At 40.4% G+C, this 18,875-nt stretch overlaps 1 protein-coding gene across 3 annotated transcripts in view; it reads left to right on the forward strand.

The window, feature by feature from the left end:
• ANO1 (anoctamin 1) overlaps positions 1–18,875 on the forward strand; it is a 157,099-nt gene that overhangs the window by 104,899 nt on the left and 33,325 nt on the right. For all 3 annotated transcript variants that reach the window (XM_072985914.2, XM_072985915.2, XM_072985916.2), the window contains 2 exons: positions 2,489–2,649; positions 15,643–15,725. In XM_072985914.2, the coding sequence (XP_072842015.2) occupies positions 2,489–2,649; positions 15,643–15,725 (244 nt within the window). The remainder of the gene's footprint in view (positions 1–2,488; positions 2,650–15,642; positions 15,726–18,875) is intronic.

Below are 18,875 nucleotides of genomic sequence, written 5' to 3' on the forward strand. Positions count from 1 at the left end.
TTTCTTTGGATTTTGCCTAATATGTTTCATGTTCCTTAATTATATTTAAGTTTTTTCACATCATACCACAGTTGCACTGCTTTTGAGTAGTGTAAACAATATTGTAAGAAACTACTGAAGAAATAATTATAAAACTGTTATGCTATCTTATACTGACAAAAAGTGTTGCAGACGGGTTTAATTTCAAAGGAAAATTATCTACTTCAGTCTCTCCTCACCCCTGCTCCAGTGAGCTTCCTATCCAAAACTATGCCTTCTCTGTCCAAGTAAACTCACCATTACAGGAAGTTAAATTCTTTTGAATTTCTTCTTTCACAACAAAAAATAGGTTGTAATGTGTTCTTTTCCCCTTAATTCTTTTCAGTTTCCTAAAAATACAATGAAACTGAGAAAGAAGGAGCAATTTCCCATCCCTGGTTGCATGCAAACTAAAAGAGCAACAATGCTACTCCATTGCTGGCTAGTGGACAGTGAGAAAGAGTTATGGAAATGTCCCAGGATGCCTGCAAAAAACCCAGCAGGAAACTTCAGAATGGGACATTTCAGGGCTGGGTCAGAGTTGGATCTAATCAATCAAAAAACCCTTTAATGCCCAAAGAGGCCCCAGTCCTGTGCACCTCTGCAAGCCTGAAGTTGATATAAATACCTTTCCCCCTCTGAAATCAATTTGAAAGGCAGAAATTGGGAGAAAGGAAAGTAGCAGTCATTGAACTGTGTGAACAAACCATGCAATTTCACACTGACTAGCTTGCGTTACATAGCTTTGGGATTTTGTTCCTATTCTTTACCATTAGTTTACTTCCCACTATACAGTGGTGCTTCGTATAACGAGCACCCCGTTTAACGAAGAAATCACATAGCGATGACTTTTTTGCCATCGCTTTTGCGATCGCACTACAATCTTGCCTATGGGGAAAAATCGCATTCCAATCCCACCACCACCACCCCGCGGCTTGGATCCGAGCCGCGGCGGCTACCCCAGACATGGCCGGACTCTAGGGAGTCCAGCTATGGCTGAGGTAGCCGTCGTGGGTCAGATCCAGGCCGCGGGGGGAGGGAGAAAACCGGATATTCCGTTCCAATTGGAACGGATTAACTGGTTTTCAATGCATTCCTATGGTAAATGGTGCTTCACATAACGATGTTTTCACATAACTTTTTTTTTCGGAACCAATTAACATCGTTATGCAAGGCACCACTGTACATAAGATAGCTCTTCACATTCAGCTCATGCAGACTTCATTTATCAATACAAAGTCAAATTTAGTGTTGTCCTTCCTTCCTTCCTTCCTTCCTTCCTTCCTTCTGACTCAGTTCATTCATGTAACATTTTGTCTGGTCAAGAACATTACAGATCACAAAAGCTTATGGACAATTTTGTACATATTTGGTTGGTCATAATAGATGTGTTGTTTCACCTTGGATTTGCAAATTTTTCTAGGGATTAAGATCTACTGAGAAAAGGAGGATTCACTGCTTAGTAAACATGCATGGGATTATTGTGCTGTTACTGCATGTTTCTTTTAAGACAGTTTCAGAACAAGGCTCAGCTGTCCTCTCTTTCTCTCACACCCATGCAAATGATTGTTTAAACACACAAGGATTTTTTTTCATGGACTGTACCAAACAGGTGTGAATCAGTCTGGGACAATTCCATAGAAATCACCTAAATATGCCATAGCCTGTTTAGTTCCAATAGCTATTACCACCTGGGAACATGGAAATTCTGAGGGCCTAATCAAAACTAATCTGTTAAATGTTCTTACAAAAATAAGAATAAGCTGCATTCTTGCACATACTCCTCACCAGTCTGAACTTCCTCCCCTTTTCAGTCTTAGCTATACCATGGCATTAGCACCACTGTGAACAAAATATGATGAATATCATTAGAGATCAACTTTAACTGGTGCTTGTACATTGCGTATAACTCCTAGTTTTAAATGCTAGCAAAAAAAAAGTCTGATTAGCATTAATCATGGCTAATATCAGTGCAACAGCTTATGCTGTAAAAGGGGGGGGGGGGTTAAATGGTAGTGCAAGGGCAATAAGGTGAGAAAGACTGTAATTCTTTGGCCTGCTCCAGATCAATAATCTTAGGAAAGAGACTGACAGTGTTACTATTACACTGAGCTGGTTTAACTCTGTGACCATACATCTGGGTTATGTATCTCAAGAGATTTGAATAAAAGGTCTGAGTGCACTGATCCTTTGCAGTCTCCAAGGCTGGCACTGTATAAGATTTTTAACAGCTCAATATATTGTGCCAACAGGGAAAGATGCAGAACAGTACAACATCACACATCACAAAGCAGCAGACATATGCCCGCATAATAGGCACAAATGTGTACAGGTAGAGTGTTAACATTTTCCAGTCTGTTAAAAACAAATACATGGTGCTGTTTCTCTTTTACATCTACCTTACCTATTTTTTTGCCAAGCTTTTAACAATGGGATGTATTCACTACATTTACTGCTTGTTTTCCCTCAGCATGGAGATGTGTGACCAAAGAAACAATATCACCATGTGCCCCTTATGTGACTCAACATGTAGCTTCTGGAAATTGAGTTCTGCTTGTGCCACAGCTCGGGCAAGCCATCTATTTGACAATCCAGCAACTGTCTTCTTCTCCGTCTTCATGGCTCTTTGGGGTAAGAATCTTCTTCAACTTTGTTTTGTTTCTTTGGATTTTGCCTGATTTGCTTGCACAGACTGACATGGCTACCTCCTCCCAAACTGCCTGGCTTTGGCTAGCCTGGTGCTTGGCTGGGGATTTTAGTTTGCTTACATTGTGGGAAGAAAAACAACTGGAGGATAAATATGATGTTTTTACAATTCATCAATTAATTATCTGTAGTCCTTTCTTTTCCCCTTCCCTCTTCTTCCATAAAACTGTCACACTTGTATTTATGCTCTGAACTGAAGGTTAAAACACAGAAAGCTGCTTGGATGAATATAAAATGAAGCATTTGTCATAAAGCTGCTGCATGGCATGTATAGATAGCACTAAAGGGACGGGGTAGCTTGCCAAAAAAAATCTATTTGCAGACCTGGCTTCCAAATTAGACCACTGAAGAAAAGATTTATAGGACATTTTTCTTCCGTAGAGAAGTGGTCTTCAGATTTGCAGAACAAAGCAAGGTTAAATGATGACTAAGCTTCTAGGTACATTAGTGTTATCAATAGATCTGATACTCTCAAGGTGTCCTCTTATTTTGTATGTTTGTACCACTGAAGTTTTCTTCTTATTTATGAGACCCCCCACACAAGAGAATGCCCATAGTCAAATTACTTGTATCTATTCCAAAGCTGTCAATAGTTGGTAGAAGTCAAAGTAGGTGTATATTACCTCTCAGTGTGAGGGCCAGTATGCTTTTCTATACCAGTTTTTGTGGAGGTACTGTTGCCTTTATGTAAGCTTCTCATAAGTGTCAGGTTGGTCACTGTAGGAACAGAATAGATAGATCCTTGGTCTGATCCATCATAGTTCTTATGTTTGATTTGAAGAGCATGTTTAATACAGTTCATATGCAGGACACTACCATAGAGTATCATTACTGGTTAGATGCTTAGGTGCTTCTTAAAGTCTCTTTCACAAAACATTTGACTTTGTGGTGAGAAAGAATAAATATAATAAGTTTGTCATGTTTCCAAGTGAATAATTACACAGCAATTTTTAAATTTTGCATCAGAAAGTTGTTCCGCATAAATGTCTCTCCTTCAGACAAAAGAGACTATATAATAGCTGCTTGCAGTTGTTTCATCCTCAACATTGAGTATGGCAATCAAGCTCATTTTGAGCATGTTAGATATGTGTAGGAGGGAGTTTGAAAAATTTTGTTTTGCTATTTGTATAAAAACCATGATTTGCTTTAACTGTGTACAGTCTGACTTTTCTGAATTGGGCCAAGGCAATAAACCGCAATTTCAAAAGAAAAGCTAAAGAGCAGTGGATTCCAAGCTGAGTAACTCATACTTGGTTTTGCACACCAGGATTTCCATGTGTTCACATAACTGCTCTTAAGGGCCCAGGCCCTTGCTTTTGCCTATATTTATATAAGAAAAATGTCTTGTGTAAAGCAGCCTGATCATGCCATCCATGTTCTCCACTCTTTCTATCTGAAGTCAGAGATAATTTCCAGAAGGATATTCATGGAGCTCAGTAGAAGAGCACATGGAAATGGTTTCATATTTGATAGATTAGTAATTTAGGTTTCTGGATGCAGAGTCAGTGGCTGAGAGTTTGGTCCACTGCTGTTCCTCTTTGAGAGGGTCTGGACTCCATGATCCATAGGGTCCCTTCCAGTTCTACAGTTCTAACATATTATTATTATCTCCAGGCAAGGGAGATAAAACACTGGCCTAAAACCCTTAAGGGCTACTGTCATCAGTGCAGACAGCACTGAGCTGAATGGAACTGGTGGTCTGATTCAGTATAAGTCATTAGCACTCTGTGTTCAAGCAACAAATGAAAGCTGATTTCGTTACAACTTCTTATGTTAAACTATTGAATGGCCACCTTCCAAGCCTGTGAATATGTATCTTCAGGATGGCAGACTAGGGTGGCTGCAGTTGAACGTGCACCAGACTTTCAACCCTGAAATTCCCACCTAATGCAGTGCTTGTCTATGATTGCCCATGACTGCTACTCTGTTAAAGAAGAACGTCATAGTGCACAAAGAAGTAATCCTGTCAATGCCCCCTGACTACCAAATATGAACCTTCCACTCTTACTTGGCATAGAACACTATAGAACATGATGCTAGAGTAAGATCTCCACCTCCACTTTGCTGGTCACCTTGGATTGGTGAATGTGCAACCTGACCATAGTATCCTCTCGCCTAGCATGCTGCCACTGTAGTGCTAACTTGATCAGGTCACTCTTTCCTTTAGTTATCAGTTTACAAAACCTTAATGCATCAACTTATGTTACAGTGATGCTGCCCTAAATAACACTGCCTTGTACCCATCCCTACAGATGGCAAGCCATCTATCGTCAATTTTACAATGCTAGGGATATGGGTACCCTGTATCCTAGACCTCACTCCTTTCTTTACTCCAGCCTGCAAACAGCTTCCTAATGCCCAAGTCAGAGGTATGCTCCTACTATCCCCAAGTCGGGGCCTGATCCAATCAACAGTTCTTCTTATGTGAATAAACTATATACTGTTGCAAGTGGTCCACAGGAGCAGCGAAAACAGATCCCATATCATTAGGTTTCTAAACTCCTGAAATCTTATGTTTGCTGACATATACCAGTTTAGCATTCTCGGGTCAGGGCACAAGCCTATCACGCTGTCTGCATCAACATGCGGATTTGTCAAACTGCTGTGGGAAGAGCCTCTGGGAATTCCTGGGCTCCTGCATCTAACTCCCTAACCCGATCAGTCTGTTGGAATGATAGTGCATCAGCCAAGCTGATATCAGCAAGTAGCTGACTCCATATTTGTAATTCTAAATGCATGCCCTTTGCAACCTGGGTTTGATGAACAAGTAGACAATTCCGAGACCTAAGGTCTCCAGTTTGTCCCCTGGCAACCTGGAGGCTTGTTGCCTGTTGTCTAATTCTATTCCCATGAAAGTAAGTGTCACAGCTGGCCCTTCTGTTTATTCCCCAGCTACTATCAACCCCAACTCCTGCACTATTTTTAGGAAGGTTTCCAATATAATTCAGCAGCGACTGGTGTAGTTTTCACCACAAAAGGATAGTCATCCAAACAAAGGGCAGTGTTCTCATAACCTATTCTGCTCCTGAGCTTCCATTCCAAAATGAACTGAACCGCTCAAATGCAGTGCAGGAAATGGAACTGCCCATTGGCAAGGCCCCATAAATATAATAAGAGCCTTGAAAATAAAAGCCCCAAAGGACAACGTCTAATGGATGGATTGGGAGAATATGAAACACTGACCAATGTTGCATCTTGCAAGCTCCGCCCCAGTTCCACATCTACTTCCTCATAAAAGGAAGTGCAGCGCACATCGTGAAGCTCCTGCGAAAAGGCATGCACTGACTCCCCTTCTGGGTAAGACAAGTAATGAATGAGCCTATGTTCTCCTTTATTCATCTTGGGTACCACACCCAAGGGCGATACCCAAAGGTTCTCCAATGGGGCATACTTATAAGGTCCCCAAACTCTACCTCCTAACACTTCTTTTCCAATTTGTCCCGAACTATATTTTCCATGCCATTCACTGACTTCAAATTTTGGCAAAAAAAACGCCATGCGCTCACCAAAGGCTGGCATTCTAGAGGCAAACCAAAAACTTTCCACCAAATACTGTGCGTGTGCATGTCATGAATAGTTTGGCAACCAATTCTCCAATGCTTATACCTGAACTGGACTGGGCCCCTATGTTAAATAAGACATCAAAACACAAATCCGACATTCCACGGGATGGAGCAGTGAAATCAAAGGGCTTAGACCTGTATAGTATAGATACATCCAGACTATACAGGAAACCAGTTTGTAGGGTGTGTCTTGCCATGCAAACTCTGCCTGCTGAAATTTTATTTTCTTCACAACTACTTTTAAAAATGTGTCCTATTTTATATCTCACCATCATATTTGAGCCCTGGCTGCACTTAGGGGTTTTTTGGTAAACCTTGGAGGAGACTGTGCCATACTGGTGCTCCTTTTGACAGGTATCTTATCTCTGAATTTTCTGTAAAAAGGATTTGTTAGGCAAGCATTGTATCCAGTTATTATTCAACCTATGAACAAAAGTCATAGATTAAGTAATAGTCCTATCTTTCTACTCCTGGGTTTTGTTTTGTTTTTGTCTTGTTTTTGTCTTTAATGTGTCTGAGAGCACCCACTGTTCTTATGGCCCAGTATTGGCTCAACATCATTTTTTTTAACTTAAAAGGTTATTACTTACACACTTTCTTTTTCTGTTGTTGTTCTATCATATTGCTCTTAGATAACATGTGCAAATGCACATAAACAGTGTGAGTACGTATATTAATGTTTACTCAGATGTAAAGTGCTTTCAGTTTGATAAGACTTTCTACCACATGAAGAAGTACAGACTCAGTGCCATACTATCCATGTGTATCCAGAATTAAGCCTCACTAACTTTTACCCTAAATTCAATTTAAAGGCTCTTTAAATGCTTGACCTAACTCAGGTATTCAAATTCTTGACCTAATTCGTATCAACAAATCAGTTCCAGCAGTTCCTTATCACCAACAAGAATGAGACCTTTGTAAACTGAAAGTCTTCACTTATTAACTTAGCTTATTGGCGACCAAACCACCACAAAAATTATATTCAATAGTATTTTCTCTTGTTTTGGTTTTACTGGAGTTGACTCTCTGCTTTCAGTTCTTGCACTGATCACGTTAATGCTAGTCAAGATGTGTGGGCATCAAAACCAAGTGTGTGTCCCCATATGCATACAGACACTATGGGGTTAAGTGAGCCCCTTTCAAGCATAAATGGAAGCAAAATACTTACCAGTGTTATGTCGTTTCCAGATGTTTCAGTCATAGTGCTTTAGCTACATATCAGGCATTGGAAGGCTGTTCAAAGGGAAGGATGTAACATATATGAATAAAATGTCTGATCCAACAGCTAGATTATTAAATTGCACTTTTTGTTCTAGGCATTAAAATCTTCACTTTCACTTTAATCTTGTTCTTCTTCATGGCCTCTATGAATCATATTCTGGGTGATTTGCACCTGCGCGGAGCTTCATCGGAAAGTTCTACAGCTTCTGCGGTAGCAAAAAACATATTAGAATAAGGCCCCTTTCCCCTCATATAAGTACCTTGGTGCCAAGGTTCCCCTTTCCGTTTCTTTCAAACATCGTGTTGAGAGTCTCATAGTTCTGCTTCTGTGACTAAAAGAGAAAGGGAGTTTATTCTTGATTCCTTCCTGTTATTAATCTTTTTTCCTTTAAACTTTTAGATCAAATTCATTATCATCAGAGATTTTTTCTTTTCTACTTTGCTCAGCCTCCAGCCACAGCACCCCCCCCATCATTGTTTTTTTCTCCTCAAATTATTTTCTCCTATTCATGGCCCCTTTGGGCCCATTTAAACACTGTGTGGTCTGTGATAACAAAATACCACTCTCCGATGGCCATGCCAAGTGTCTTTTTTGCTTGGGAGAGGCACACTAGACATCTTCCTGCCAGCATTGTAAGAATTTCAAGTGCAGAGTCCTCCATTCTTGCTTATCCAGATTAAAATTCCTTTGGGAACAATCCCTTCAACCAAACAAAATGGCCCAACCTCCTTGTAAGGCCACCTCACAAACCAAAGCAATGGAGAAGGCTCTTTCTGAAGCCTCAAAACAACATCCATCGACCACACCATCCCACTCTGATGCTCCGTCCACGTAGTCTAAAACTTCAAAAACCTATAAATCTAAGCACTCAATACTGAAATCCTTGATATCGAAGGCCTCCACTAAACATCAAATGTCTACTGAAGCCTCTTCGGTTCCAGAGCCTTCTCCGCCTAAAAGACCTAAACAGCATAAATCTATAGCTGCAATCATTTCTCAGCAGCCTCAACAAACTGCCAAATCAATCTCTATTGGTTATCCTTCTGACGATGACAGAATCCCCTCTCATCAACCCTGTTTCCAGTCACCGGAATGGAATGACAGAGTCAATTGATTAACATCTTCTCCTCCCAGACCTCAACATTCTGTTCTTTCGAGCAACCCTTCCGTAGTTGCTTCGCCTGACAGGGTCAACTCCAAACAACAACTAGAGACCATACTTTATTTGGTAACATCTGACCGTCCACCACGACCACCTCAGAGACATCGGCCGCAACAGTCCCTGGAGCCATCTATTTCATCACGCGTTGCTCAGACCCGTGTTCAGCACTCTCACCCGGTTGCCATTTGTCCTGATCGGTGCTCAACTGGACAAACCGCAACCACCAATCAGCCAGTTGTTCTATCCAACTCAGCCATGCCTTCTCATGGCAGGCCTTGATCTTGACAGCCATCGGTGTCGAAATGGCCATATCACCGTGACCCACATCAACTCCAAACTGCTCTCTGCCTGGCACCTAAAAGACCCAGGACAGTCGAGCAATTTTCTTCTACACGTGAGGCTATTACAGCTCCAGCCTCCCAATATTTTCCTACTAGTCCAGACGAGGGAAATCATTCCTCTTTTCAGCATCTCCAGAATTTATATACTCCACTGCTTTACCAGCTTGTCAACAACCTCTGTTTTGACATCACCGAGACATAGGCTCTGATATCAATGATCCTCGATATCCATCTTGGTCCATGGACACTCATTCTGTCCCTCTAAAACGCACAATTTCCATTGCCCGATAGAACCAAGCCATTGAACTCGACATCACTATGACCCCGAGTTCAACACCGACATTCAACCATATCAAATGATGTCCATTTGTTTGTTTGTTTGTTTGTTTGTTTGTTTGTTTGTTTATATCCCTCCCATCTAGACTATGTCTACTCTGGGTGGTTTACAGTAAAAGCATGAAAAGAACATATAAAGAATTAAACAACAATTCAAATCAATAATATTAGTGGCATTCAAGATGGAAAAGCAAAATGGAAGTTAAGACACTTGGATGACATCTATCGATTTCAAAAATCCTCAGCACCAACAAATGCCCATGGACATGCTGCCTTCATTGACATCGAGCCACAAATGTCAATACTATGACACTCAACCTATCGACACCGATGTCAATTGATAATCTGTCAACTCCCGATGCGATCTCGATTATTCTGATCACAGATTCAGACCTCAGATGCCATCAGTATTACTTACCTCACCGGAATCCAGCCTTGTTGATGCCAACCCACCATCACCACCGGAAGACTTCCAAACTTACACCCAACTTATGATCTGTATGGCTAAGTCTCTCAATCTCCAAATCCACCGTTCTTCGACAGAACCGGCCAATCATCTATGCAACCCAATCTCTAAAGATACAACTACTCCAGTACACATCTTGATGCTTCTGTCTCTACTCAGCACCACTCGGTGATCCTGGACAAAACCAGCCTCTTACCATGCCATGTCTAAACAAATCAATAACCTCTACAGAGTCCATGATCCTGGAGCTCTATTTCTTCAAAAACAAAGGGGTTTTCTTTCACTATTTCACCCTACCCAAAAAGGATGGAGGTCTCCACCCTATCTTAGACCTACAAGAGTTAAACAAATACATCATTACCACAAAATTCCATGCGAATCAGTTCTCCCTTTACTTTGCAAAAACGGCTGGCTCACTGTCATAGATCTCAAAAATGCATAAAAGCTTGCAAAGCTTTCAGAAATCTCCTTGCTGGCAAGATGGTACAAACTGCCACCAGAACACCACAGCAATGTACTATATTCTGAAACAAGGTGGCACCCACTCTCCAAGTCTCCTCTATTTAGTGGTCCACCTCTGAGAGTGGTGCCTAGCACATCATATCTGCCTCACGGCTTTACACATTGCCAGCCACGACAACGACTTGGCTGATCTACTCAGCCACACAAACTCTCAAGCTCATAAATGGGAGTTAGACCAATCCATCTCTCTCAGCTGTTTATCCTTCCTTCTTCCCGTCACCATCCACAACTCAAGAAAGAATCCTCCATACTTTAGACGTTGGGCAAGCTCTTGCCTTTTACGTCCAACGCATGCAACATTTCAGGCATTCACCTTGACTTTTCATAAGTCACCAACTACCAGGTCGCCAGGTGACACCTCAAACTATATCTAGGTGGGTCACTTCAACCATTGTGTATCAGCTGGCACGCAAACTAGTCCCGAAGGTGATTTGCCTTCACTCCACCAGAGCAGTGACAAGCTGTATGGCATTCCTACGCGGCGTACCTCTTCCATACATCTGTGCCTCTGCCACTTGTGCACAGCCGTCCACTTTCATCCAGCATTATAGACTTGATCTCCAGCAGAATTCTGATGTGGCCTTTGGATGTGTTGTTCTAGCCTCTACCCTGGCGTGACACCCTGCCTCTGGGTAAGACAGCTTTTTAGTCACCCAGAATGGGATTCACAGAAGCCATGAAGAAGAATGACAGGTTGCCCACCTGTAATTGTCGTTCTTCGAATGGAGCTCTGTGATTCACACATCCTGCCTGCCCTCCCCACAGTCACACCATTCTGCTTAATTTAGCGGTGGTTGACGCAACTGAAAGGGGAGCCTTGGTGCCATGGCACTTATGCAAGGGGGGAGGGGGCTTATTCTAATGTGTTTTTGCTACCTCAGAAGCTCTAGAACTTTCTGATGAGGTGCTGCGCAGGCGCAGATCACCCAGAGTGTGAATCACAGAAGTCCACTCGAAGAACTACAATCACAGGTGGGTAACCTATTGATCTCTGGTATTTACTCCCTAAATTATTACATTTTAAAAAAATTCAAATGTCCCTATGGAAAATGTATGGCTGCATATCCCTTCATATACATATTGTTCTGGGCAGTACTTTCTGTGTTTTCCAGAATTGTTTCAGAGAAATCTATTTCAAAGTGGTTATGAGGACAAAATAGAGCAAAACCGCATATGCTACTCCAGTCTCCTCTGAGCGGAAAAGCAATATTTAAAAAGAAGTAATAAATAATGCAGAAGGGCACTGACTGCAATGCATTTCTTCAATTGGAATGTCAGAGCTAGTGACCCTGGTGACCAAGTCTAATTTGACTGTATGGGGGCAGAGATCAATTTAGGTCCAATTTCACTCATGTGTAACTTGTTTTTGACACTCTCTTTTTCAAAAATCAGTGTTGAAGAAGAGAGGCTGCATAGCCCTTCTGCTCTGGCCATTTTTCAGCCCTAAATCACATTCGCAGGTTTAATAGTAACATTTCAACAAGAAACAAAAAACAAAACAAAAGCAAAAAAAAGACACTGTGACCCTTCCATCTAATCAACTGGTGGGTAGTTCAATGGCTTAGGTCTCTGACTGTGGAGTAGGGGTTGGGAATTCAATTCCTCATTGTGTCTCCTTGACAGGAGGTGAACTCATTGATCCCTAGGGTTCCTTCCAGCTCTTCTGTTCCAAGATAATCCATTACAGTTAGTTAGCATTGTAGTAAAAGATAATGAAATACTGATATGGATAGGAAAGGACATCTGAAAGGACACTGATATGTCAGAACAGAAACTGATACTCTAAACTTTCTGCTCACCCACCTTTGCTTTTCTTTCCCCTTTGCCCAATCCCTCTCCATACTCCCTTCTTCTTCCCTGCCTGTCCCTCACTGAACTTCCAATTTCCCTTTGTTCTGTGCCCCCTCATTCACCATTCCTCCCTCTCTTCTTCCCTTTACATCTTTCCTGTAATCGCTGGGCAAAGAAAGTCACCAGGAAGGTTTCCTGCCTCTGTTGGCAGAGAAAGGTGTCTGAATCTGATGAGTTTGTGTGATGGTCCAATATTGTCTACTGTGATAGATAGCAGCTCTCCAGTTTCTCAAACAGATTTTTGTTTTTGTGTGTGTGTGTGTTTTCATCATCATCATCATTATCCCCATCATATATAGCATATTAAAACGTAAATGTTCCCCTTGACAATTTGTCCACTCGTGTCCGACTCTAGGCAGCGGTGCTCATCTCCGTTTCCAACCCACAGAGCTAGTGTTTGTCCGCAGACAATCCTCCGTGGTCACATGGCCAGCATGACTAGACATGTCTGCAGAAATTCAGAGCACCAGTGGTCCTATTGAGAAGCTACAGGAGCCAAGAAAGCCATTTTAAGGACTATTTATTATATTATACTATATTATATTAGAGATTAATCTGCAAAGAGCATTTACAATTTACTCACGGGAAATACAAAACAGATTAGTAGGACTGAATAAAACATATGGAGAGATGATTAATGCTCTAAAACAATTGGCAAATGTCCCTTGTTGCTACATAATTAAGATGCATGGAGAACTTGTCTAGCTCTTCCCTTCATCGTCTCCAGAGTTTTACTGAAGATCACAGTACAGGTTGTTGATCATATCTGTTAGCAGTCACTTCAGAACTATTCTCATGGGGTTAGGCTTTTCTCAGTACACTTCCTTCTTTCACAATTACTTATTTACAGTATAATGCTGGCTTGATCCTGATTTCATGTCTCCAAAGCCTCAAAGCACAGAAGTACCATAGAAGTATTTCTTGCAACAATGCCTCTTTTTTATATAGTAGTTCCCTGTTGAAAGTAAAATTACTACTACACTCTAGGTTCTACCTCAATTATAAGTTTAAACCTCCTTTACATTTCTTGTACTTTAGCTGTTCACTTAAACTACAAGTGTTGGGACTTCTTATAGTTATACATTACTAGGATGGGAGAGGAAATAGTTACAAGTACCTTATTAATTAATCACACAGGTAACTAACTACCTCAGAGTTGTCCCCTTTACTAATCACTCTCTTACCTTAACTGGTTTATTGGCTGGAGTTTCTTGGCAATTCATCCAGCATAAGCTTTATATGCATTTTAAGTATGCTGATGACACGTCAGTGCCAATAAATATCCAGGCATACACTGTACATCAGGAAACTTCAGACCAGTTATGGCTTGCATACGTCTATACATTAAAATACTGTTTTAATGATGTAAGCTGCCTTGGATCTTTTTGGGGAGAAAGGCGGTAAATAAATAATTAAATAATTAAATAAATAAATGCTGTATTTTTCTGTGTATAAAATGACACTTTTTCCTAAAATCAGTAGATGAAAAATTGAGGATTGTTTTATACGCAGAAGGAGGTGGAGGCAAAGGAGCAGCTGCGCTCGGCCCCCTCTCATGGCTCCCCATTGACTACTGCCGACACCATCCGATCATCTCCTCCAGTGCGACTGTCAGGGCTCACCTCCAGCTCACGTCACCACCTTGTCCCCTGCTCAAAGGGAGCCCACAAGTGGCACTGGAGGAGGCAATCCGGTGGTGGAGGCAGCAGGAGGAGGAGGAGGAGAAGGCGAAGGAGCTGCCACACTCAGCCACCTCTCGCTGCTGCCCATTTCCTGCTGCCACTGCCATCAGATCACCTCCTCCAGCACCACTCACAGGCTCCCTTTGGGCAGGGGACAAGGCGGTGACATGAGCAGGAGGTGAGCCCTGGCAGTTGCACTGCAGGAGGTGATCAGGCAGCAGAGGCAGCAGCAGTAGGAGACAGAGGTAGAGGAGCACCCACACTGGGCTCCTCCTCGCGGCTGCCCATTGACTGCTCCTCCACCAAGGGATAAAATTAGCGGGTCATCTTATACATTGGGGGGACGTATACACGGAAAAATACAGTAAATACAGTCTGTGTTTAACCCCAAGATCAAGCTAGCCCATAAGGTTTGAGATCTGATTAACACTATTCTGTGGTCCCTCTCCTCTACTTCCTAAAGCTAAGATCAAGAAGGGGACTAATTCAAAATGTGATAGTGGCAGTGGGGAACTACTTAAGTCTTTTCTCCTGAGCCATTAATCTGACCTACAGAGCTTCGGTTCCTGATTTTCAGATCCCCTTGTAGAGGAATGGAACCCTTCCACATAATATTTTCATCAGAGAGGGCTATTTGGCCCCTATCTTAACTCTGTTTTGCTGCTTAACGGACATGTTTTTATCGTCTATACATTACTTTTATGATGTTTTTATTACACATGCATATGTTATGCAATATTGTTTAATTATTATATGGTATTCTGGAGTGTAGCCCTGTGCATTATTACCCAGTATCATCTTTTTAATGGAATTTATTTTCACGTTAGGGGACATGGTGGCGCTGCGGGCTAAACCGCAGAAGCCTGTGCTACAGGGTCAGAAGACCAAGCAGTCGTAAGATCGAATCCACGCAACGGAGTGAGCTCCCGTTGCTTGTCCCAGCTCCTGCCAACCTAGCGGTTCGAAAGCATGCAAATGCAAGTAGATAAATAGGGACCACCTTGGTGGAAGGTAACAGCATTCTGTGTCTAAGTCACACTGGCCATGTGACCACGGAAGATTGTCTTCGGACAAAACGCTGGCTCTGTGGCTTGGAAATGGGGATGAGCACTGCCCCCTAGAGTCGAACACGACTGGACAAAAATTGTCAAGGGGAACCTTTACCTTTAATTTTCAAGTTAAATGTACATATGATTGCAAAGTTGATGTTCTTGTTTTAATTCTTTTGTTTTGATTCTTTTGGTATGGAGAACCGCTTGGAGGTTGAGATGTAAAATTATAGAATGAATGAACATGTACACTAATGAATAGCTTTCCCAGTGCCATGATTCTAGTCCAATTTATGCCTCAACCCACTCCTTTTCTGTACTGAAAACTGGCAGGAGATGCACTGTCAAGAAACACAGAATCTATTTGTGACTTTACAGAAAGCAAATAATATTACTGAAACTGAAAATCACCTACCATCATATTTATATTAGGATTATCATATATTTCTTCCTTTTTTTCAAACTGAAGTTCAAACTCTGGAAAAATTAGCTATTTCTGTTTAATAATAATTTGCTTTGATCAATAAGTATTATGTAACATTTCTTTTAGATCTGCAGGCAGAATGTACTATTCCATTTTGGATTGCTAATGATCTTTAGGATTTCTCTTTCAGCAAGTAGAAAAGGTAGTATGTTATGCAATACAAGCTAACTAGAAAGTCATAACAAACTGTAACTGATAGTTAGTCTTCATATCTAAATATTATTTTCTTTAATTACCCAGCTGCTACATTCATGGAACACTGGAAGAGAAAACAAATGCGTCTGAACTATAGATGGGATCTGACTGGGTTTGAAGAAGAGGAAGTAAGTTAATTTTGTCAAATCCATTTCATTGGTTGTTATGTCTGCTAAATGATCTTTTATTTCCAGTTCCTCTGGCATTGGAAAGGAAAATACTATACATATTCTATTTCTAAATTTGGGAAGGGTGTGTTAGCAGCACATCTCGTAACTATGGAAACATAATGTTAAAAATACAAAATGAGAGTCACGCCTAATAGTGTGGGTGTTAAAACATATATGGTTCACAAATGAGTCACTTAATCTAGAAAACATACTATCCTGAAGAGAAAAACGTCTCCACACAGTCAGACAAAGGAATGGAGAAACTTTAACATTAAACATGAGGAAATTGTAAGAAAGAATGTGGAAATTATTCAGTTTTGAGAATAACATTCCCATGAATACAGCACTGGCAATAGTCTGAATGCACTTGTTCTGTTAGTCCAAAATGACTTAAATGTAGCTAATACTGTAGCCGGTATGAAACGACTTGACCCACAAAAGATGAAAAAGCATTACAGTACCAAATTATGTCCAAATGTACTATGGATATATTTAAGGAGACAGAGGCTGAAATCCAGCAGCAGAACTTACTCTAGGTAATGCTGTAGTTTTTGGAAATTAAAAATTTCTGATTCCTTCTCCCTTGGGATACCTTTCATCATAGCTGAGTCACTAGGCTGCCATGGTGGAAGGAGGTCTTTAGCTTCGAAAAATCGCTGCCACGGGTAAAATTGTCCCCAATTTCTTCATCCTGATGAAAGGCCTCACCTTGAATATTGTGTCCAGCATCAAGAAGGATGCTGACAAATTGGAAGAAGTTCAGAGGAGGGCGACAAGGAGGATCAGTGGGCTAGAAACCAAGACTTAAGAGGAAAGACTGAAAGAATTGGCCATGTTTTGCTTTGAGAAAAGAAGCTGATGAGGAGGAGATCAAGTAGCCATTTAGTTCCAATTATGAGCTTTTATTTATAAAATGTTTTCATCGGGGAGGGCTTACTTTTTCCCATAGAATACTCTATCCTCTGCAACAATTGTTCTAGTTTTGTAAGACATCTAACACCCTCACACACCTGTCTTTATTTTTTAAATGTAGCTTGAGACTGTGTGTTCCATGTCACCAGAATTAGAGTCTGGCCCATAATGCTGTCTGGGGAATTCTGGGAGTTGTAATAATTACTTAGTAACTAATTGGTAAGGTTTCCAAGCTCTAGGAAGAGCGCATAGTTACCGAATTTAGAAAATACTGGAGAACAAGCAGTCCTCTTGCAGTTAGTTTAGTACAGTGTAGTGTAGAATATCTAAAGCCCGAATTGAATTAAGTTCCAATTGATTTGTAAATTAAATTGCATACAGTTGCATATGAACAAGAACAAGACATTTGAAAATGGTGGAGGTGTAGTAGATGCACTTTAGAACAATTATTTCCTTTGTGAGACAGAAGACGACTGCCAGTGGGCCAGCTTTTATTTATTTATTATTTATTTTATTTATTTTATTTATATGCCGCCCACTCTACCCAGAGGTCTCTGGGCAGCTTACAATAATTAAAATTCAATACAATAAAAATAAAATGATTAAAATACAATTAAAATTAAATTTAAATTGCCATCATCAGGACCCACAGTTGATGTTATTTAAATTAAAAGCCTTCTGGAACAGGAAGGTTTTGACTTTAAGAATGTGTTTGCCACCTGCAGGGTGCACTTTCCTTGAAGTATCAGGATAACATTTCCATCCACCAACTGTTTCTTAATTGAGTGATATAACTTATAATTATATTAAGTTACACATCCAGACAATCTTTTGCCCATGACTCTAAAAAATGTAAGTCTTCAAAGGCCCTGATCCTCTTCCTCGCACATAGACATTGCACTATGCTAACATAAACCATTTATATAGGACTGAGGCCTAACCAATTGGATAACAACAGTAGGATGTTTTTTATGGATGCCATAAGACAACTGTCCTTTTATTTTTGGTTCATTTATTGTTAGCTTACATGAAAGTGGAAGGATTAACTGTATCCTTCTAGTGGCACATATCTTTCAGGGTTATGTTTGGTGTTCTTTGCAGTGATAACAGCCTGTGACCTGAGATAACTGTTGTTAATAGAATATATTTTATTTTTTACTTAACATGCTTCAGTCCCATTAATTCAGTCCTATGAGCAAAGCACTTAAGCATGCATTTAAATCCCACTGAAGATTGGAAGTGGCTTCATAATATAAGACCAAATCCCCAGGAACTTCTCTGAGGGCAAGTCCCACTGAAATGAATTATAGATAAGCTGGAATACTGCCATTCAGCTCTTGTTTCATATGGTTGTTTATTTCAGTGAAACTAGTACAAGAGGGAAATTGAGTACCGCATGTGTTTAATTAGCAGACACCATCAGGACTCTACAGCAACATATTACTTACTCCAGTATTTATTTTTTTATCTTGATACAGTGAAAGGCTTCTTAACATGCTACTGATTCATTCTCAGTGTAAATAAAAATGAATATTTGTTCCACAAAGACACAGCTATATATCTTTTGATTTTTGCTGTTCCATATGTATGATTAAAAACAAATGTATCCAGTGTCCAAATTTTTTGGCAGTGAAGTAATTTTAAATTTTATGTTTTTTTCTGTATGTTTTTATGGTTTCCTGAAGGAGGCAGTCAAGGTTTGGAATTTATTTTTATTTTTTATAATTTCTCTGCCTTTAAAAAAGAATCTGTCTAATGATGAGAGATGCCTTTTAATCTCACCTCATTCTTTTTTTCCTAACACTTTGTTTCTTCTACAGCTTCCACTGCTATGATTCTTTCTTCATGAATATATCCCTGTGATGGGCATTTTTTTTTCATAACCATTTCCATTTCAATCAATGTAATTTTGAAACTACTTTCTGAATCTTTTGGCTGTCTCATTCCTTCAATTTCTGATTATTTTCCACTTTTTTCCATTTTGCTAATGTGAAATGCAGTTTGGGAAACAAAGTCCAAGTTAAAGTATAACAGGCGTATAATTAGGGGTTAATAAATTGAGTATTGAGCATTGGAACAACTGGCTGGGAGTAGAGATGGGGACAAACTTGACAACCCATGAACCGCAAATTGCCCCAAGTGACCCAACAAACAATGAATCAATTTTTCATTTGTCAGGTCATTTATTATTATTAT

The sequence above is a fragment of the Pogona vitticeps genome, chromosome 1 (assembly GCF_051106095.1).
Source record: "Pogona vitticeps strain Pit_001003342236 chromosome 1, PviZW2.1, whole genome shotgun sequence".
In the NCBI taxonomy this organism is placed as follows: Eukaryota; Metazoa; Chordata; class Lepidosauria; order Squamata; family Agamidae; genus Pogona; species Pogona vitticeps.